Source organism: Cottoperca gobio, chromosome 13 (genome assembly GCF_900634415.1).
Source record: "Cottoperca gobio chromosome 13, fCotGob3.1, whole genome shotgun sequence".
NCBI classification, from domain to species: domain Eukaryota; kingdom Metazoa; phylum Chordata; class Actinopteri; order Perciformes; family Bovichtidae; genus Cottoperca; species Cottoperca gobio.
In genome coordinates this window covers 16,238,585-16,261,226 of record NC_041367.1, presented here as the reverse complement: position 1 = coordinate 16,261,226, position 22,642 = coordinate 16,238,585, and the positions used below count along the sequence as shown (strand labels likewise).

At 38.9% G+C, this 22,642-nt stretch overlaps 3 protein-coding genes across 3 annotated transcripts; 2 read left to right on the top strand and 1 right to left on the bottom strand.

Moving 5' to 3' along the window:
- Positions 1–387: 387 nt before the first annotated feature.
- On the bottom strand, positions 388–3,523 carry tex26 (testis expressed 26). Its single transcript, XM_029446863.1, has 7 exons — positions 3,255–3,523; positions 1,914–1,998; positions 1,647–1,809; positions 1,382–1,538; positions 1,083–1,265; positions 818–973; positions 388–709 (listed from the first exon to the last, which is right to left on the bottom strand). The coding sequence occupies exons 1-7, from the start codon at positions 3,265–3,267 to the stop codon at positions 582–584; spliced, it is 885 nt and encodes a 294-aa protein (XP_029302723.1). The 5' UTR covers positions 3,268–3,523; the 3' UTR covers positions 388–581.
- A 906-nt stretch (positions 3,524–4,429) lies between these two features.
- LOC115018099 (high mobility group-T protein-like) lies at positions 4,430–7,162 on the top strand. Its single transcript, XM_029446914.1, has 5 exons — positions 4,430–4,587; positions 5,747–5,902; positions 6,023–6,168; positions 6,265–6,439; positions 6,572–7,162. Exons 2-5 carry the CDS (start codon positions 5,756–5,758, stop codon positions 6,716–6,718), a joined length of 615 nt encoding a protein of 204 aa, XP_029302774.1. The 5' UTR covers positions 4,430–4,587; positions 5,747–5,755; the 3' UTR covers positions 6,719–7,162.
- Positions 7,163–13,236: 6,074 nt separating this feature from the next.
- On the top strand, positions 13,237–16,807 carry LOC115017823 (protocadherin Fat 4-like). Its single transcript, XM_029446520.1, has 7 exons — positions 13,237–13,650; positions 13,741–13,915; positions 14,034–14,214; positions 14,472–14,722; positions 14,825–15,564; positions 16,330–16,488; positions 16,787–16,807. Exons 1-7 carry the CDS (start codon positions 13,237–13,239, stop codon positions 16,805–16,807), a joined length of 1,941 nt encoding a protein of 646 aa, XP_029302380.1.
- Positions 16,808–22,642: the final 5,835 nt, after the last annotated feature.

The following is a 22,642-nucleotide window of genomic DNA, read 5'->3' as shown; positions in this document are numbered from 1 at the left end:
GTTAAATCTAGTTGAAAACTAACAATATATCGCACTCTTTACATTGTACTTCAATCAGCCGACTAATGTAGCAATCGTCGGGTAATAATAGTTTAATTCAACTCATTAATGTTTACTCACATTTCCATTTTTATTGCAACAAACAAGTGCATACATAAATTAAAGAATAAATATCATTAATATTCCTTTTGGAAAGACTTGGAAAAAAGTATTTTACATTGCAAAACAGAATAATCAAAAAGTTTTACTGCTTGTCTGTGCTGAACCCATTAAATCAATGCAACATGTTTTTATTCTGTCTTGTTATCAAGCTGCAAACAGACTGCATAATGTTAGATAGCAGAATATGGGGGCGATGAAACATGAAGGCAGACAAGTATCTTTTCATCTGGCAGAGATGTTTAATTATCACAACACACAAGTTCAACAAACATGACAGCAAATATGACCTGAAAGACACTTTTTACAATGTATTATATCATATTATTCATTACAGTTTTTACCCTTACCATGAAAATAAATGACATAAAAACACAAAATACAAAGAAAGATGAGCAAACTACTAACATCAGCAATGAGGTTTAGAGAGGTCCTGGCCAGCTTGATATCCACTCTGGTGAGCAGGAATTAAGCACAACTGCTGGGAGTTTATTCACCTTCTCCTTGTTGTTTGGATCTTTACTTAAAGCTGTTTTTAAAGCCTCCTTTTCTGCAAAGCCAAAAGACACTAAACATGAATTTACCTGCCTGTCAAATTCAAAATCAGTGCGCATCCTGTTAAAATGCTCAAAAATGTGATGTTGACGTTGATACTTACCCTGCTCAGGAACAATTATGTTCAACTGCTGCAGCTCCTCGGGCAGCAGAGACTTTATCACACCTGGGACATTAGTGATTCTCTTTCCACAAAACCTGTCGTAGTTTGTCAAATCTGATCTTTTCTGCTCAGTGTGCCTTTGCACAACAGTTGGAACTGCAACACACAGAGGATAATCAATCGATAGAAAGCATTAGGCTCGGGGAATTGTAAGCACTCTTAAGTGTGTTTACATCAGTTCTTTGTTTTTTTTTACTATACATACCTATACCACGACAGGCCACGTCAGAAGCTGTGCTGCTGTAGTGAGACAAGTTGCCCTGCAGTTCTGGTTTCTGCTTTGGCAGGCGGTAATTGTCCCTCATCTCTGTATCAATAAAAAGCGGCATTTCACACCTGCTTTGAAGAGGTGCAAGTCTTCTTTCTGCATTGTTAAAATGACCATGTCCTGTCAAATAAATTCCACAACAAAACAAACATAAGCTGTAGAGAGAGATTATTATGCTTGTTGGATTTGGACAGGTGTCCTTGAGTGTCAGTCATTCAGCTGATGCTTTCATGTACCTTGTGGCATACCCATGTAGTCACATCTGTAGATGGAGCTGTACTGTGCTGTCAAAGCCTTATGGATTTCCCGCTCAGATGGGGGACATTTCCAAGGGATGCCGACATACTCAGAGCTTCGTGTAGAATCCTTAGGCAGCCTCCACCTCATGAAAGACTTCGGGGAAAATATTTTTGATTTAAAGGTTACAATACACTGTGAGAGGTCAAGCATGGCATTTAACTATCAATGTAAAATACAGGCTAACAAAGCCTGAATACCAACCTGACTGGGATGCGGGTTGTTTCTCCTCTGTCCCGAGGCTGTTCCTGTGCGAATGCATTCAGGTTTGCAGGCTGGGTTCCAGCCAAAATCCTTGTTGTACACAGTTGAACCAAAAGGTCCAGACTGTGAAGAGGAGTCTATAAATGAAGTTGACGTGGGGCACCTACATATGCATCAGCATAGACATACAATTACACACACAGAGAAACAAACACACACATTCTGTATACCTATTCAGAAGCCCGTAAATACATAAATAGAACTTACAGCAGAATCTCTGCAGTTGGGTGTGGCCGATAGACAAACTGTCTTCTATTGGAGGTTTCATATGGGTCCCACCACTGTTTGCCCTCTACAACAACAAAAAAAGATCGTACAGCAGTGTAGTGTACAACAGTCACTCTGGGCTACAGAAATTATACAAAATGACGCACCACTGCACCCTATATACTCATGTTGGATGGTCTTCCCTGACCACCCGTAGACTGAAACACTGGCACATCCTTATTTATAAAACTATTCTGGGTGCTCTTCCACAATACCTAAGGATCTACATTAGTAGGAAATGTAGTGGACGGTATCGGCTTCGCTCCGAGGACTTGTTTCTTTTAACTGTCCCAAAAGTCCGTACAGAACTTGGGAAAAGGGCTTTTAGTTACACTGCTCCGGCTGCCTGGAACCAGCTGCAGAATGAGCTGAAACTCAGAGAGCTGGTCTCTCTGAACAGACTTAAAGCGATTCTTAAAGACATTGAAGCAGACCGCTGTGTCTGTAAATGTTTTAATTAATGTTGTGATTGTTTTTTTTTTGTCTGTAACTGTGCTGCTGCCTATCTTGGTCAGGACACTCTTGAAAAATATATTTTTAATCTCAATGAGGCCATATCCTGGTTAAATAAAGGTTATAAATAAATAAATAAATAAATAAATAAAATCTTGAAATGCTATGTAAAACTCTGTACTGTGGCCCTATTTAAATATTTATAGGTTCCAAAATAGATACATTTTATTACTACAAGGAGAAGTGTGCTTGACAATTTTATTTTTGATTGACGTGAAGTTATAGATTTTGATTTTCCCAGTAAGAGAACAATGCTCTGAGACACTTCAGTATAGAAAGTCAACCTGAAACTAACAAGGGTGAGGAGAGGTGGACAAAAAATAGGATTTTGCAAGGTGCGGGGGACATATCCCCGTCCCAGAGGAAATAACGCCCTTGCTTACACTCACAACACAACTAACTACTACCCAATAAAATGACCCCTAGGCGAGGGATGATGAATAGGGAACCTCTACAATAATAATTATAATGCTGTGAAAACTAGAGTATAACTACAGCAGTGATAATAATAAAACGTGACTCTGCAACAGTCCAAAATAATACAGTGAATTTTTATAAACTAAAAATAGACAGTATAATGTACCACAGTCTATCATATAGCCAAATCCCACCATAAACCTATATTACAGTAAACAAAGACATAACAGAAATGTATCAAAAGAGGTCTGCAAAATCAAATATTACATGTTTTTGCAATTCAAAATGATTAAGTTACTTTCCATTAAGTTAAGAAATTTCAATCTTTACATATCCTCGGTTTAACATTACCTTTGGTTGCCATTGGTGACCGCTTGTTCGGTAGCTTGTGCTGTACTAGTTTTGGTGTAATGAAAACCTTTCCTTTTCCAGATGACAGTTCACATCATGGATGGCTTGCTCAAAAGCGTAACTGACAACTGTGGATCCTAAATTTGAGCCTGTGACATAAAAAGTTTGTCTTTCAGGTATTGTTTTTATCTGTGCAGAGGCAGAGCTGATCCCAGCACGGTGTTTATGTGCCGTGGTTATGGAGACCTGCAACATTTGAATGGCCACAGTGAGCTGCTCAGCAGGGGAGATGTGGCATTAAATATTCAATATAGCCAGATATGCCCTATGTTACTTTCATACTTTCAGTTACTGTCAGAAATTGACCATGTAAGTGTAAGAAATACTGTATATTTGCTATATATGACAGCTATAGCTGGTTACTCTGCAGATACACATTTCAACATACAATGATTGTGCATAAGAATGGTGGATTGCATAAAGTACTTAAAATCCCTGCACTCCATCCACTCCTTTTTCAGGAAACTCATCTTTTTGCAATGTATGACATAAATATTTTCCAAAAATGTCAGTTTATGCAGATACAAGATTCAATCAAGAGATGGAAATTCTCCAGATCATTTTATGTCTTATTCTTTTTAATTCCCTTCAGCCTTACTGCTACTAAACCAGCCAGTTATCCAATAATCTTAATCTTTAAATCTGATTTAAAGATTGAAAATAAAATGATCTGCCCCTTAACCAGCTACAATATTAAAAGTCTGCTTAAATCCACTACCCGTTAAGTAGGTACTTAACAGGTAGTTTGTTAACATTAATCTAAATTTACTTTGGCCTCTTTATTCAAATGTCAATGCATTTTGAAATTAGCAATTCAAAAGTGGTAATACAATACTAAATGCAGTTTGAAGTAAATCATTTTGATAAAGAATACAAATGAAAGCTAAATCAGTTGCACTGCACAGTTAAGTGTAGACTTCCCAATAGAGTAAGTGCACACTGTAGTGTTACTTCTACTACAGTAAACACGGGTAATGTTCCCACTGAAGTCTGTAGACTAGTTGTATCCCATCCCAACATGACTCTACTTGCATTAATTTGAGCTTTCACTAGAATAAAGGCGTTGGCTGTTTGACATTCAAGTTTAGCGCCACAGCCCTGCGACAGCGAGTGTCCAATAAGATACTCCAAGGAGTTGACGGCAGCCAATGTCCAACAGTAGGAGCCCGACACACAGGACAAACAGAACCATCCTCCTCACTGCCGGAGCATCTCTTCTCCTATTGTTTGAGACATACCCGACGCCGAGCTGGCTTCGTATAGCGCTGTAGGGGTAAGCATAATACATGTTAACGTTAAGCGACTAGTGTGTACCTGATATGAATAAACCCGTGTGCTCCGATAAGGTTTGCACAGTATACATCGGCATTGTAACCATATCATTAGTTGCATGACTGAGCTGGATAGGATGCTAACAAGGCATTGAGCTCCTGCTGATGTTAAACACTGTCTTGTTATCTTAGCTGCGTAGTTATGCAACACTGACATTAGCTTCGACCGTAAATAACGTAAATAACCCAAACAAGGTCATATGCACGTTAAATGATAACCCCCGAATGACCAAGTCAACTACTACGCTTGGGTTAGCGTAACCTCCGCTAATGTGTTACGAGCTAACCCATTTAGCAATCCTGCTATGTTAGCCTGACAATGGTGGCTGGCTGGTCTGCCCGCTGACTCTAGCTAGAAGGTGAACGTAGGTTAATACTACTGACTGGTGCTGAAGCAGCCCGGGCGCAGTGATGCAGGCGAAGCATCTTTCTCCGTCAATATCGTCACTTTTATTAAAACTTTAAATCCAATTATCTGTATTATCCTGACGCGTCATTTAGGTTAGAATTAAGGCCTGTTTAAAGCCGTGTGGTGCGTGATAACATAGCAATTGTTCGCAATCAAATCAGCCATTTTAACAATCGTCTCGTGAAATGAGCACCGTTTCATGCCAGATGGTTAAAACTAGCTAGCCTGGCTAACATTAGCTAGCCTAGCTAAAAGGCTAACGGCTAAAGCAAGAGGACACAAAGCAACGGCGAAGGCACAATGGCTACCAACTAGCGAACAATCAAAGGCGGTGGAAGCTAATGCTAATGGATTAATCTACATGCTAATTTAATGTAAAACTAACGTTATTATATAATACATTTAACCTCATGTGCTGATTTTAACTAACAATATACTATATCACCGTGAATGCATGCTAGAAGTACGGTACCAGTAAACTAATGTGTAGTTAAAGGAAGCATCATGTTGGCCTTGCATACAATGGGTTATTAGTCATTCCAGACACCCTCCTCCCACCACCCGATTTAAACAATAGATGGAACTGACAAAGCAAGAGGCAGACCCTTGACTTGGGAGACGTTTAGATATTGCCACTGCTGCTGAATGACTGATACATTTCTCTCTAAACATTAATGTTTTTCTCTATTTAGAAATCCAAGATGGGCAAGGACCTTAGGAAGCCGAAGGGCAAAATGTCCTCATATGCCTACTTTGTGCAAACATGCAGAGAGGAGCATAAGAAGAAACACCCCGAAGCCTCTGTCAACTTTGCAGAGTTCTCCAAGAAATGCTCTGAGCGATGGAAGGTAAAATAAATTACTCTAAATATCTGAATCTTATATTTTATTTTATTCTCTAAATCCAATATTTTTTAACAAGCATTGTATGTCTCCTAGATTGTCTCAAACTGCTGTTTCTTCCTACAGACAATGTCACAGAAAGAGAAAGGCAAATTTGAAGATTTGGCCAAACTGGACAAGTTGCGTTATGAGAGGGACATGAAGAATTACGATCCCCCCACGGGCCAGAAGAGGAAGCGATTCAAGGACCCCAATGCCCCCAAGAGACCACCGTATGTACCATAATGAACTTGCTACACATTAAAAAATCTGACAGTAAATGCCAAGTGGATTATGATCATTTATCTTACACATTTTTTCCACCACAGGTCTGCATTCTTCCTGTTCTGTGGTGACTTTCGTCCAAAGGTAAAAAGCGAGCATCCTGGACTCACCATTGGGGACACAGCAAAGAAGTTGGGAGAGATGTGGAACAGCTCCTCTGCAGAGAACAAGCAGCCATATGAGAGGAAGGCTGCCAAGTTGAAGGAGAAGTATGACAAGGTAAATGGACAAAGCTGGACTTGTTTTTGTGAAATTTTAAGATAAATATTTATTTGTTCTGAGGTTTCTTTTACTTTGAAGCATTTAAAAGAGTAGGTTTCTCTGTAAAAACACATTTGTTGGGTTCCACAGGATGTCGTTGCTTACCGCACAAAGGGCACAGTGGAAGTAGCATCTGCTGCTGCTGCTGCTGCTGCTCCTGCTCCCACAGCGGACGATGATGATGACGAAGACGAAGAAGATGAGGAGGAAGACGACGATGATGAGGATGATGAGTAGATTGCATAGGGGTGGGACCTGAATTTTTGTTTATGCCATATAACCCTACTATATTCAATTCACCATCTTGAAACATAAGTCAGATTGAACAAGAACATGTGTATATTTAATGTTTTTAAGATGTACAGTGTTATTCTCCTTTTTTTGTAAAGTTAACACTACATATCTTAAGTTTGGGATTTTCTAGTGGTAGTTCTTTATCTCCTGCCATGTGTAACAATTTTGGAGGATTTAAAATCAGTATAAAAGTAACTAGTCTTTAGGTGTTACAACTCAAAAATGAGAGTTCCGAGTTGGTAGTGTATTTTTATTTTATTTTGAAAAATATTTTTTTATGTGCTGTCCCAATGTCTTTTTATTGTTCTTTGAATACCACTCTAATATCAAATACAGCTGTTGACATTAAAAAATGTCTTCAATAAAGGTCGTTTCTTTTTTAAATAAGTTTTTTTTTCTTTCTCTAATTTGAGTTATTTTGACATCTCCCAAGGTTACCACTCAGTTATCCAAGGTGTACAACATCCAGCCTATCAAGTATACACATAAATAAGTCAAACATTCTGGGGTTTGAGGTTTTTCATTTAAAAGGTGGCTGAACAAGTTAATCTGGAAGATAACACAGCAGCTCCTTGTTAAACTGTCAAGTTATACTTGCACAGTTTGTGGCAAATATTCAAAACAAAATGAGGACTAAATAGTCTCAACTCAATCTTTACTTAGTTTCTATCACATGGTCTGTTATTCCCCCAGCAGAACAAGCAAACAGTATGAACACAAACATGTTTTACTACAATGATGAGCTTTTTCATACATTATTAATTCCAAATACAGCCTAATGTCTGTGATTCGCCCTGCAGGAGTATTGCATTTACCTGGAAATAAGTTTGTGAATCGGGTTTATTGCCACACAGGAATTTGTCAAGTCAAGAAATATATAATACAAAATGCTGATTTCTTTAAAATAAAAAAGCTGAAAATGCTTTGGGAATAAGGCCACAGTATAAAGAATATGTGCAGATTACAGTGTATGTTATCTAACTACCTGATTTGTATTTTATGCTAGGCTTCCACAGTTCTGTTTTGTTTTTCCCAGAGTAGCCTTGCAAAGTAAGTGTAATCCGTGTTTGGTAATCGTGCTGTGGTTAGAGCAGGGGTGTCGAACTCGATTTAGTTCAGGGGCCACATACAGCCCAAAAGTGGGCCGGACCAGTAAAATCGTAGCATAATAACCTATAAATAATGTTTCAGTGCAAAAAAGTACAAGTACATTTTGAAAATGTTCACATTTAATGAACTGAACATTATGAACAACCTGAAATTTCTTAAGAAAAATAAGTACAATTTCAACAATAGTATACCTCAGTTTATCATTTACACATGTGCATTACAACTTACAGATCACAGTGTATCTACAAAGGCACAAAACATTAGTATTTTACTTTATGATCAAAACAACTGACACACCACACCATACAAACTAAAGTGGGAGGAAGGTTAAGTTATCACCCTGCCTTGTAAATGTATACACAAAAAATACGTAAAGGTTTCCACAGTAAGTATTAATTTTCCCAGAACTATATTATTCAGGGTGCAAAAGTGTCTGAAGCAGCATTTTTACATTAATTTCACGATGTCATTAAGTGCAGTCATCCCGCGGGCCAGATTAGACCCTCTGGCGGGCCGGTTTTGGCTTGTTGACTTTATGTTTGACAACCCTGGGTTAGAGGAACCTAAAACCAGAAGGTGGCGCCACAGTTAAGTAAACTGTAGTTAGAAGTTTAAACCATAGTTGTGTCATGCACATAGTGCCCAGCCCACATGGTGAGATGTTTGTCAGACATGAACATGCCTTGATACATTACATTGTAAACAGTGTGCCCTCCAGCAGTTCTCTTTGCTTACCCAACTCTTATTAAAGCAGTAAATATGGCCGGGACATAAATTTGACGTCATGATATAATTCCACTCTGTCCCTCTCTCTTTCTGAATCTCTGAACTTTGTCTTTTGTCCCAGGCTCCGCAAATTAAATCAGCCAAACAAAAGGAAGCATTCCATAAACACTTCTTTTCTTAAAATCACCCACCCAGAAAAACTCAATAGAAATTAAGGACATTTTACTGAATTCAATACCCCTTAAATCATAATGAGCAATAATGGTAATGTACCTGAATTGTTGGGTAAAGTATGCTTCTTCTGATTCTACACTAGGTATTTGTCATCAAATAATATGTTCACAATTTAGGCTTGTAAAATACAACACTGTGTGTGTAATAGTCCCTAAATGTCACAATACTATATTGTTGAAAGGGCATAATTCAATCCAAGAAGACAAATAGTCATATATGAGAATTAGTAGGGTTTATTTGTGACTAAAGGAGGATAACTCCATTGGTTGAGTTATACTGACAACATACAATTAAGTGTTGTGCGCTTATTCTAGTTGCACCAATAGGTCCAGAGAACAGTTTTGTTGTTAGTGTGTGCACTTCCCCAGTGAGTCCAGGCAGGGATCTTTTGTGATGCTCTTACCGAGATAGAGTTTCCTCTGTGTGTAATTTGAGCCAGTCTCTCAGTCACAGTGGCCTCACAGTCACTTAAAGGGGGTTCACGTGTCCATTTATCAGACCTTTCTCAGCACCATTGACCTTTGCCATACAAAGAACTGTCCTCTCAAATGTGTTTGCAAATATGAATGGACCCACAGTGGTCTCCTTTCAGCACTGAAACAGGCTTTCATCCTCAGTGTGTCTGCATGTAATTAACATTAGGATTACAACTGTTGTTTTTATAGGGAAGAAGCCATGATGATGGCCCTGTTCCCCTGTGTACCAGTTACATTATTACATTATAGTAACTGTAATTCAGTCAATCATAAATGTAATCCCAAAAGAGGCAGTAAATTCATTCTGAATATTAAAGATAAACTCTTTTGACAATGCTAGACATCTACTCAAGAAACTTATATATTATGTTGGTGCAATAACAACCTGTTAATATAAATTCAGCTTTAGTATTCTATACAACAGTGTCATGTCAGCTATCTTTTGAAATCTGTGATTGATTCAGATTAGCAGTTTTCTTTTCTTGTCTCTCCTTTCACCCATTGAATGAGTGCCTTGCAGTGTCTGAAAGAATTCCCCCTCTCTGATGTGCAGCAGAAAAGGCTCCCTCTAGGCTACCTTACTGCAGGCAACTGTTCAAAGAGTTCATTTGATCTCTACATCGAGGAACCTCAAAAGCAAAATCCATGGAGAGAATATAAAACAGACTGATTCAGCAAAACATAGTAGTGTATATTATACTTATTTTTTCTACTTCCTTGAATCATTTAATAAACAAATAAATAATGCATGGACTAATTAATGCAAGGCATGTTTTCTTTTGAAATACATGTAACAAAAAACTTTCTGCTCCATTTTGGAGCCCCAAAACAGCTTTTTCTCAGCGGCACGATTTGCATAGAGTGATGTCAAAGGGGCGTGTCAGTCAGGATTACAAACTGAGAAGATTGAGCAGTCACTATGGATACAGATTTTATAGTTTTCCATTTGTTGTTCTTGTCTCGAGGTAATGCTGCGCAGTTTCCAGGACGTCACTTTTTAATTCCATGTCTCTTTTGTTTTTCTTAAGATCTTATTTTCTCACTTGATTTTGCAAGTAAGAGGCACTTTATACTTTAAACTTTATAATGGACTCTACTGGACTCTGGAGAAAATATGCGATTTTATTGTTTCATTTTTTGGTAAGTTGACCTGTTAGCTCATATGTTGCAGCAGTGACAGATACCTGATTCCAACTTGTTTAAACAACTTGTTTAAACAACTTGTTTAAACAAATCAACTACTGTTTATTTTAATAATGTATCAACTTTATACCAGTTTATAGTGTATTTAAATGTGTGGGATATGTAGGCTGTGAAAACAAATCTTCCTCTGGGACAATAAAGTATCTATCACTTAAATGCTTAAAAAGTTGTCTATTTAGGCATAATTCACTTTCCCAACAAACCAAAAGTCTTTTTTTCTTTCTTTTTTTCCATGGTTCCTCAGGTGTTTAATACAACATCCTCTCATGAACCTCCATCTGAAAATACAGTGAATGCGAGCAGCGAGAGACAGATTGTAGAAATCGTCTCAGGGCAGCATACACGGTCCTCCTGGTATTATACGTCCATTGATGCTGTGTCCAAGCATGGGACAGTCGGCTTACAATCCCATAACAGATGGCAAACCCGGATGGCTTTCTCCAAAAATGTTTATTCATTTGAAGTGAAAGAAAACACAGTACCAGGTTAGTCATCTGTGCATTGAGGCCTCCCTTTGGCCATGGATCAATTGCATAATGTTCATTTATTTAATCTTTACATGTTTATTATTTAACTTGTGAATGTATATACTATGTTAATTTCTAATCCTGAGATAGTTTAGGTTCTTCTGTTTTTGACAGTAATATTGCTTGATGTTTTCTTTTCATTCTACTAGTCACTATATCCCCCAGTGATTGTGCATTATCCATGTGTTGACAGGAACAATTGTGGGAAAGGTGGAAACAGTGTTTGAGAGTCTCACGCCTATCACATATTCGCTGCAGGAGGATAATGGAGAGAACCTGTTCCTCCTCAGCCCCTTTTCAGGGGAGTTCCTATTATCCCGCAGCCTGGATTTCGAAGCACAAAGATTCTACATACTCACTGTGGAGGTGCAGCAGGGGGATGGACAGGTATCCAGTGTCAGGGTGTACTTCAATGTGTTGGATGTGAACGACAACCCCCCTGTTTTCAGTCAGGATACCTTTTCTGCGTCATTGCTGGAAGACGCACAGGTTGGCACTTGCTTCCTTTCCTTGAATGTGTCAGATAAAGATGATGGTAAGTGCAAAAGTACAAGTGAAATATAAAAAAAACATTTAACATTCAGCACATGTCATATTTGTATGGCCAATGTGGCATTTAAAGGCAAAGTAGAATCCACACATTGTTCTCTGCTGGCCTTACAACTGGTACAAGTCTCTCTATGCCAAAGGCTGTTTAATGTCCCTTACCTATCTATACCAGTATGTACATGTGTAAAATGTGTATTGGAATTTAATATAGATGTAGCTCTTTTTCCATTTGATTTGATTTACTTTCCATTTTTATTTCTTTTTTATTTCTTACTGTATTATGTATTTTGCTGTTTGTCTTCATCGGTGTCCCATTGTTGTTGTTTTTTTTAACCTTTTGTGGTGAAGCCGACAACGTGGACTATAAAGTTCCTAAAGTTCCTTGTTTGTTTTTTTATAAACCATTATTTTGTACATCAATAGTTTAAAGTCTATTCATCCTTACTGCTCATGTACTACAGACACAGGATTTATTTTCACTGTCCTGTATCATCTTTTTCACATGCTGTTGCAGCTGGGGATTTATAGGTCTGTGCAATTAATGGGGGTCAAATCCAAAGCTAATGAGATGCAGTTTCAAAGGTTATATGCTGTCTTTACTTACCATCAACCTCATCCACATTCAATTTATCATAGCAATAAACAAATTATGGCAACAACTAAACATGTCTTCCCAATGATTGGGTTGACCTGCACATGGCAAGCTGTTGGGAGAAAAGCATGGATGACTGTGAAAAAGAAACCTTCCAAGTTATGAGTGTGAAATGGCATAATTATTGTTCACACATTTGCCACATTTGGCAAGTCAAATCCAGATATGATCATACAATTTGCCTATCTTTGTGTTATTTATTTATTTGATTCATGTTTAGTTGGCAGCTAAAGTCTGCACATTTTAGTTTGTACATTTGCCAGTGAATTCCTATTCTTGTCCTCTTTTTTATTGCTAATGAATACTTGATTAAAGTATATTATCAGCAGACGCATTTAGCAGCAAACATCTCTTAAAATCAGTACGTCATGTGCAAAGTTCAACGTTTTGTTCCTTGATTTATATATATATTACGGCAAGCCATAATGAGAAGGACGTTCTATTGTTTGTGATAACTTTATGTATTATCTTTTTCTCTGCCAGGTGACAATGGAGACTTGAAATTAAGAGTGGTCGGTGGAGATGAAGAGGAAGTGTTCTTTATAAACACAGCTGGTAGTTTATGCCTGAACACAGAGTTAGACAGAGAGAGACAACACCTCTACAATCTGACTGTGACAGCCAATGACTGTGTCCAGCCTGTGTCTTCACAGTTCACCAGCACGGCACATGTTATTGTCGTGGTTGATGATGTCAATGACAATGCTCCATCTTTTGTGTCAGTCAAAATAATATATATACCAGAGGACACTGCACTTCATTCTGTTATCATGACTGTGCATGCTGAGGATCAAGACATCGGATCAAACGGGGAAGTTTTATATTATTTAAACAACACTTCTGGTGGCGTGTTTAGCATTGATAACAGGAGTGGAAAAATATACCTGGAGGAGGCATTGGACAGAGAACAGGTAGATACCCTGACTATTACTGTAACAGCCACTGATAAAGGCTCACCCAGGATGGACGACCACTGACAATCTCATGGTGCAAGTTGAAGATGTTAATGACCATGACCCAGAGTTCTCACAAAGCACCCTCAACCTCAAAGTCAGAGAGGATATCCCGAGAGGAACAAGCCTGTTTCAGGTTCAGGCTCTTGATCGAGACATCGGGAAAAATGGACAAGTGCGGTACACATTGACCCAGGCGAGTCCGTTTGTGGTGGACGCGGTTCGAGGAGTCGTCACCGTCATGGACAAACTGGACAGGGAGAGGGATTCAAACTACACCTTGATCATCACAGCTGTAGATCAGGGAACTATACATAGATCTGCTACTGCTGCTGTCAGTCTCACAGTGTTGGATGTCAACGACTTTGCACCCCTCTTTAATCCACAAACCCTGACCATACATGTAATGGAGAATGAGGAGGAACGCTCCCAGCTAACACGCCAGGTGCTACTTTCTCTAGTTAACCGAAGACTTCATCGAATGTTGGTTACAGAATGTTTTGATGTTAACTTCTAGATGCCTTTTTTTATCCAGGTCTCAGCATTGGATGAAGATTTAGGTGTCAACAGCCAGCTTACCTATTTTATACATAAAGGAAATAGTGATGGTTTGTTCTCCATCACTCCCAATGGCACTTTTCAAATTTTAAACAGCCTGGACAGAGAGAGGGAATCAATGTACTTCGTTACCATCATTGCTGTTGATTCAGGTGATTCAGGCCAAAGCTAAATGTGATCAACCTTATAATATGTTATTCTGTAAATCGTTTTACTGTCAGTTTCGCTTCAAACTGTTTGATAAGCCATTATTTATTTTGCCATTTGAAGGATTGCCACCCCTAACTGGAACTCTAACCGTACACGTCATAGTGGATGATGCCAATGATAACCGTCCAGAGTTTACTGAGGAAGTCTACAACACAATAGTGTCTGAGGACAGTCCGACAGCCACGGTGTTTGCCATGATAACTGCATCTGACATGGATGAAGGTGTCAGTGGGGAAATAAGGTGAAAAGTCAAAAAGTCACTCTTTGAGAGCAATGTTCAGAAGTACTTTTTTATAATACATTCTTGAGAAATTACTGCTAAAGTTAGGCATTTTTGTCTGTGGCCTACTTTGGTATCATGTTTCCTGAGGATAGTAGAGTAACATTAGGATCAACATTTCTTACACAAAATGTTTGTGTATTTGCTCGATTCTATATACGTTATGTTGATTTATATCTGATTGTAGTAAACTATTACATCTTTTGACTCTCCTTTAGGTATTCCATGGAGAACCTTGATGTGCCTTTTGCCATCGAAGAAACATCTGGAGAGCTGTTTACAACTGATGTCCTGGACAGGGAGACAGTAGCCATTTACAGGTTGACGGTGATTGGCAGTGATGAGCATCCTTCTCAGCCTTTGTCAAGCTCAGTGCTTGTTACTGTGCTCATTGGAGATATTAACGACCACTGGCCCCAGTTTATGAACAGCCCCTATGTGGCCTATGTGCCCACTGAGATGGCTCCAGGTGACAGTTTTTACTTACACTTGACAATTATTTATTGTATCCTGCATAACATGGATTTGATAGAATGAGAGTTTTATTTTGTTTATGTTTTTTTTCCTACAGGCTCAGTTATTTGTGCTGTACGAGCAACAGATGCAGATACTGAGATGAACGCAGAACTACATTATTCCTTATATGGAGAAAGTTCAGATCTGTTTTCCATCCACCCATATAGCGGCACGGTGTTCTCTTCAAGTGCACTCCGGAGAACAGAAGCTATCATTGTCAACATACATGTGGAAGATGCTGGAGAAAATCCTAAATTTGACATCACTACCATCAGCATCAGATTTCAGAATGCCTCCGAGTTTCCAGAGATGAATGTGGATGTTCTGAGTGATTCCCTCTCTGAGGACGAGCCAGTGGGAACATTAGTTGCAGTTGTCTCTGCAGCTAGCATCAGAGCTGAACCCGTCTCTTTTTATCTAGCTTCTGGAAACTTTGAAGACATGTTTCATGTGGAGCAGTTGAGTGGAATGTTGACTGTGGAGAACCCTCTGGATTATGAGAACAAAAAGGAGTTTACTTTGTTGGTAGAAGCCAGAGACTCTGGCTCGCCTCCTTTCTCATCATTTGCAGAAATACACATAAACATCAGCGATGTAAATGATAACTTCCCTCAGTTCACTCAAGCTGAGTACAGGTGTGAGGTTTTCGAGAACTCCCCGGCATCCTGGGTCTGTGATGTTCTTGCCATTGATGCTGATTCAGTCAGCTACGGCACAGTGCAGTACAACATAACAGAAGGAAACTCTGTTGGGTTTTTCACAATTGACCCTGAAAATGGTTTACTGAGCACCACGGCAAGTTTAGACAGAGAACATATCCCTGAATTCAATTTAACAGTTGTAGCTGCAGAGCTTAACACTCCTCTTCATAAAGACACCGCAACTGTTATTGTTGTTGTTTTAGACAGAAATGACAACGCACCTCGTTTTTCTCAGATTTTTCTCATGGAGGTACCTGAGGATTCCCCTGTGGGACACACGATTATACAAGTCACCTCATCTGATGATGATACTGGTGCAAATGCAATAATTAATTACTCCATAATTGACCAAAGTCATGATATGCCATTTAATATTGGCTTCACCACTGGCTTCATCACTGTTGAAAGACCTCTGGATAGGGAGGTGCAGGATCATTATATCTTGAAAGTAAATGCAAATGATTCAGCATGGAGCATCAGCACCGACGTCACTATACTCATTGCAGATGTCAATGATAATAAACCAGTATTCTCTGATCATTTTTACAGCGTTATCTTCCCTGAAACAAAAGAGAAAGATGTATTTGTTGTGCAGGTTCTTGCTACAGATGCAGACATAGGGCAAAACTGTGACATTGTGTATGTTATTGAACCTCCAAATGAGCAATTTTGGGTGAATGCTTCCTCTGGTGAAATCTATACACATCAGCCACTGATTTTACATAATTCTGCTTTGGAAATCTACCACTTTACAGTCATTGCAAATGATTGTGGCAGTGTTCCTCTGTACAGTAACGCTGCTGTCACAGTGAGATTAGAACCATACAACTACTACGCACCAATGTTTTTACCTTTCCAGCCTCTGATCGCTATCCCGTATCACATAGCTGTTGGTACAGAGGTGTTCCAGTTTACAGCAATAGATCAGGATGTCAGTAACACCAGCGTTGGTATTGAATATGTTTTGACAGGAGGTAATGCATCAGATTTCTTCTGGATCCAAGCTGACAATGGAAAAGTATTGTTAAATCAAACTTTGGTGGAGAGCGTAAATATGTCTTTTACTTTATTAGTTATTGCAAAAGATCAGGGCTCCCCCTCTTTGTCATCACAGACTGAAATCACTTTGGAAATTACTGGGAGGAATCAATTTTCTCCAAGATTTAGAGAGCAAGTTGTCATTTTCTCAGTCCCTGAGGACTTGCCGGTAGGATCAGCAATTGGGAAAATTCAAGCAGAAGATAGGGATTATGGTCCCAATGGTGTAGTCATGTATTGCATTACCCCAGACCATCAATACTTACCATTCTCTGTAGGAGAAGCATCTGGGCTGCTAACACTGATCAGAGAGCTTGACTTTGAAAAAGAAGGTATTTATCATCTCCAAATCAAGGCTCTGGATGGAGGCTGGGTCTCTAAAACTGGCATGTTAAATATTACTGTAGTAGTTATGGATGTGAATGACAATCCTCCAGTCTTTTCATCCTCAGAGTACACCACGTCAGTGCCTGAAAACTCAGAAATTGGAACACATGTCCTAGTTGTGAAGGCTTCAGATGCTGATATAGGTGCACATATATCCTACTCTTTTATTGCTGGCCATGTGGATAAATTTGCAATTGATTCACATAATGGCACACTTACCTCTTTGGATGTCTTTGATTATGAGCGAGAGCAGATCTTTGATCTAACAATCAAAGCTTTAAACATTGGTGGTCATACTTTATTTGGTTTGGCACACGTTATCATCCAAATCTCAGATGTCAATGAGTTCACACCTACATTCACGAAAAAAGAATATCACTTTTCTGTATTTAAAAATGTGCAAATTGGAACTAGGATTGGAAAAGTAACAGCTACAGATTATGATAAAGGCTCTGAAGGTCAAGTGTTTTACCTGACGTTTGGTCAGAATAAATATATGAGCTTTGATATCAACAAACCTTCTGGAGAAATATACACAACTGGCAGTTTGAGGAAACAAGGCAACAGTCACATAGTTTTAAAAGTTCTGGCCAAGAACTCTGGTGTTATCACTGGCATGGATGTAGACGAGACTCTGGTCCACATCAGTGTGATCGACACCAACGATGCACCCGTTTTCACCTCTGCGCTTCATTTGGCCAATCTTGCAGAAGACAGCCCGGTTAGGACCTCTGTGATAACTGTTAGTGCTCTGGATGAGGATTCGATCTTGGACTGGAATAGTTTCTTCTTTAATATTGAAAATGGAAACACAAACTTCTCTTTTGCAGTTGATCCATCAAGTGGTGTTATTTCAGTAAACTCTACACTTGACCGAGAACTGTGGCCAGTTTACAATCTGACTGTTACAGCCACTGATAATGGCTCTCCACCATCCACTGGCACTACTAATGTCATTGTGACTATTGACGACATTAACGACAACGCTCCCAAATTCACATTCACTGAGGCTCAAGTGAAGGAAAATCAGCCTCAAGGCACAATAGTTGCCAGATTAAATGCATCTGATTCTGATTTACCTCCGAACCGGGGACCTTTTACTTACTGGTTGGCAAGTCCTTCAACAGGTAATGCTTTTTCAGTGACTCCTCATGGAGTTTTATTCACAACACGGACTATCGATCGTGAACAAATCTCTACATATCGAGTCCTGGTGGCCGTTAGGGATGCAGGGATCCCTCCGCTGTCATCAATAACAATGATCCACATCAAGATTGTGGATGAAAACGATAACCCTTCACTGCCCAGAAATATCTTCATCGAGGTGAAATATTTTGGCAGTTCTTTCCAAGGAGGCATGATCGGTAACGTCCATCCGGAGGATCAGGATGAGTCTGATACATTCAAATGCTCCATCAAAAGTGGACAACTTAATATGTTTACAATACCTAATGGCACATGTGAGCTGTCGTCGTCTCCTTTTCAGGGCGAGGCGACATTTAACATCACCATCGAGGCTACAGACCAGCTTCACTTCCCAGTCAACAACAGCATCTATGTAAACTACAAAGGTTTCACAAATGCTACTATAAACAGCTGCATATTATTCTATGTGCTATCATCCTCAATGGAAGAGTTTATGTCTAATAAGTATTTGCGGTTTGTGAAAGCTTTAGACAGTCTGTTTAACTTACAGGCCTCTAAAACTCATGTATTTGGAATCAAGCATATTGGCAATGAAATCCTTCTATTGGCTGCGGCAAAAAATTACAACGGGCAATATCTTAGCAGAGAGATAGCCAGTGGTATATCTGCTGGCCATAAGAAACCACTGGAGGCTCAGAGCAATGTGACCATTTCTCGCATCACAAGTGATCCATGTCTCACCAGCCCTTGTCAAAATGGGGCAACGTGCAACAAAAACATTTACATCAGCCAGGATGTTGCTGTTCTGGAAAGCTCGGCGGTGATCTTTGTGTCACCACAGAAAGAGATTTTTAATTGTACCTGTCCAAGCTGGCTTCACCGGAGCACTGTGTGAAAATGACATTGACGAATGCGAGGTGCATCACTGTCAGAATAAGGGCACATGTGTGAATACTCCAGGAAGTTTCTACTGTCACTGTCAGAGTGGTTTCTCTGGCTCTTTCTGCTCCCCTGATGTAGATGAATGCCTGGAGATGAAGTGCCAAAACGGAGGAACTTGTATCCCCACTCTGGATGGATATCACTGTCACTGTGTGCCTGGATTTGAGGGTAGACTTTGTTGTATTTAAAACAAAAACAAAAAAATAACAACATTATTCTACATGAAATTTGAGAATTTCTTCAAAGACTGGACTCTATTTGTTTATTTGTTTTAGGAGAAATGTGTGAGCAGTTGATAAACCACTGTAGATCAACCCCTTGTGTTCAGGGCAGCTGCATTAATTCACAGACAGGATTCTCTTGTCATTGTCCCTTTGGTAAGAATAAAGAAGGAGCTTTAAAGAAAAAGTTCAACATTTTGAGAAATGCGTTTATTTGCTTTCTTGCAAGAGTTATATGAGAAGATCAATAACACTCTCATGTCTGTCTGTTAAATACAAGGCCACAGCCAGCAGCTGGTAAGGTTAGCTTCACACAAAGACTCCATTAGAAGTGCTTGTCGCTTGTTGAATATCCCCTCCACATTTCTCATTTCTCTTTACATTCTTAACACTATTTCTGTCACTTTTCATGTGTGCAAATGATTGCAACACTCTTCCAAGAGAGACTGTTTGAAATTGTATTCCGATTTCTCATATTTAAACAAACCCAAGAAACAGTCGGGCATTTAACCCCCTCTAAAATGACGAATTTTCAGTTTTACACTTCAGGTTTAATAAGTGACCTTTTATGGTGATGCTGGTGAATTAAATTTTCTTTAGACAGAGCCAGGCTAGCTGTTTCACCCCTGTTTCCAGACTTTGTACTAAACTATGCTTACTATGCTGTATAGCTTTATATTGAATTGACAGAATATGAGAGTGGTACAGATGTTATTGTGTAACTTTCTGCAAGAAAGCAAATAAGTGTAAGTTGCAAAATGTTGAACTATTCCTTTAAGTTTCATGAAATATACTCTAAACTTTCAAGCTACAACTCAGAACAACGTAGTTATTAACATTTTCAAACACCATGTTTCATCTTTACTGTAGGAGTCAGTGGTGTCCACTGCGAGGAGCACAGTTATGGCTTTGAGGAGCTGTCCTTCATGGAGTTTCCCCCGTTGGATCGCAGGACTAATTTGATCTCGCTAGAGTTTGCTTCAGTGCAGAGGAAGTCCCTGATCCTGTACAACCCTGGAGGATCATCGAACAGGAAGTTCTTAGCACTGGAGATACTGGATGGGGCCATACATCTCTCTTATGACCTGGGCTCCGGACCTGTGAGGCTGCAGACACACAAACAAGTGGCAGACGGATATTTCCACAGTGTCACTGTCAGGAGGATTGGGAATGTGAGTTTTAGATATGTCAGCACATACACCAAGTTAATGAGATGGCATGTTTGAGTTGAAAATGAGAGGAGTCAATTTCAAAAGACTCATGTAGCACTACTTTTGCACTTTTGAACAGATGGGTTCTTTGCATGTGGACAACTGCACGGATGTTGAGAACAATGGATTTTGTTTTTCACAGAGTGATGGCAGTAGCTTAAAGAGGTAGCAATGAAAAAAATAATCACTACTTACGCACAATTCATCATTTCTGTTTTCGGCCTTGTGTTTAGTGTTTATTAATGACATATTTCTGTCTTTATCTACAATCAGAACTCTAGATGTTGGCAGCAATATGACAGTTGGAGGAACAAGAACTTTTGAATCTATTTTACTGCATCCTGCTCAGATAAAAACCCATGACTTTGTTGGATGTATTCGTAACATTCATGTGAATGGCATCCAGCTGAGACCTTCAATGGCCCTTGCAACATATAACATCCTTGATAGGTAAGCATTTAATATACACAATTACATTTCCCTTATATAACTGTGAGGTTCTATGATTTAAACTATATTAGCAGGGCTTCTTGGTGGTGTAGGGGTTTGAGAAGCTATTATCATTCATGTTTTTAGTCATGCTGTGGACCTTAGTTGTATGTCTTTCCCAACTCATTTGCTGTCATCTCTCTTTTTCTTTTTTGTAACCATTTGTATGTCTTTATTGGGTGGGGACGACCTAATAAAGACATACAAATGGTAAAAAAAAGAAATACAAAATAATTTGTATAATCAACTGTTTTACATAGTACAGAAACTGTGTCTCTCTATTACCTTTGTATATGTGTACATTTCAACAATTCGTCTTTGTAACTCATTTTTGTTTTATAAAGGTGTCCTCGGACAACACCATCACCATGTCATGGCAACCCATGTAAGAACGGTGGCGTGTGCCAGTGACCTTTGGTCCGACTATCTTTGCATGTGCAAAAGCCCTTTTACTGGAAGCAACTGTGCTAAAGGTAAAGATACCTTTTTATACACAGGACTGATTTTTGTTTGATTTTCTTAACTTTAATAAAAAAAATGTTTCTGTCTTTTCGAATAGAAATGTCAGAGGAGCTTGTATTGCTCTTTAACGGGAATGACTACATTGAGTATGTCATCAAGGAGCGATTCAAGAGAGAGTACCTGCTAAAAAACTTGCTGAATGATGAAATGACGGAAAACACCAGAGACCAAAGAGGTATTAACATCAAGTTCAAGACGCAAGACAATGGAGTGTTAATATTTGTTGTTGGACAGACAGGATACACTACGCTGGAGGTAAGTATGGAATGCATTTATCCAGATATAACTAATCAGGGATGGATTTATGTTTCAAAGTGTAAAATTACTTGTTTATTTTCTGTCTAATTCAGATAAAAGACAGAAAGCCTGTGTACATTTCCAAAGATACACAGTCAGGACACCTGTCAGAGTTCACTGTGGATTCTCCTGTGGCTGACGGAGTCTGGCATGTCCTCTCCTTGTTCAGCGATGGACAGAACACCTTTCTGCTTCTAGATAGTAAATCAGCCTTGAACATCACAGACCGCAGCTTGGATCTCACTCCTGTTGGTGTGGAAAAAATTATTTTTGGTGCAGCTCTGACAGGTGATTCAAAGCTCCAACAGTCAGGTAAATATACATAAACAAAATCATTGTTGACAAATTAAGCGTTAATGAGTGAACCAGATATAAAAAGGCCATGTTTTTATTAGTCATTATGATAATGTATAATATTTCGGTATGCAATGAATACATCTTGGACACATAACTACTGTACAGTACATGCACTGTTAATCAAGGCCAATAATACACTTTTGTGTTTGTGCATGTTTGACAGATAAAGTAGCAATATCTGAAAAAAAAAAGGGAATCTTTGTTGCATATAAGTCAAGATAAAATGATTTTAGGGGTTGATCCTTAGATGATAAAGGTCTTACACATAAGGCAACATATTGCTTTATTTCACTTCATACAGGAGGTTTCATCAGGTTAGGTCCTTTGTTTGGTGAGGGAAAAGAGCATGGGAGTTTGTACTATATTCAGTCCTTTCTCTTCATATCTATTATAAACTTGCAGCTAAATTATTTAAATGAGAAGTAACACCACATTATCCTTGCTATTTAAGTAGATCACTCTAAATACAACCTGGATTTTTAAACGTACATGAAATTCTTAGCAATGAACACAGATGAAACTGTCTTTTTACTGCAGGGTTCTCTGGATGTGTGCAGTATTT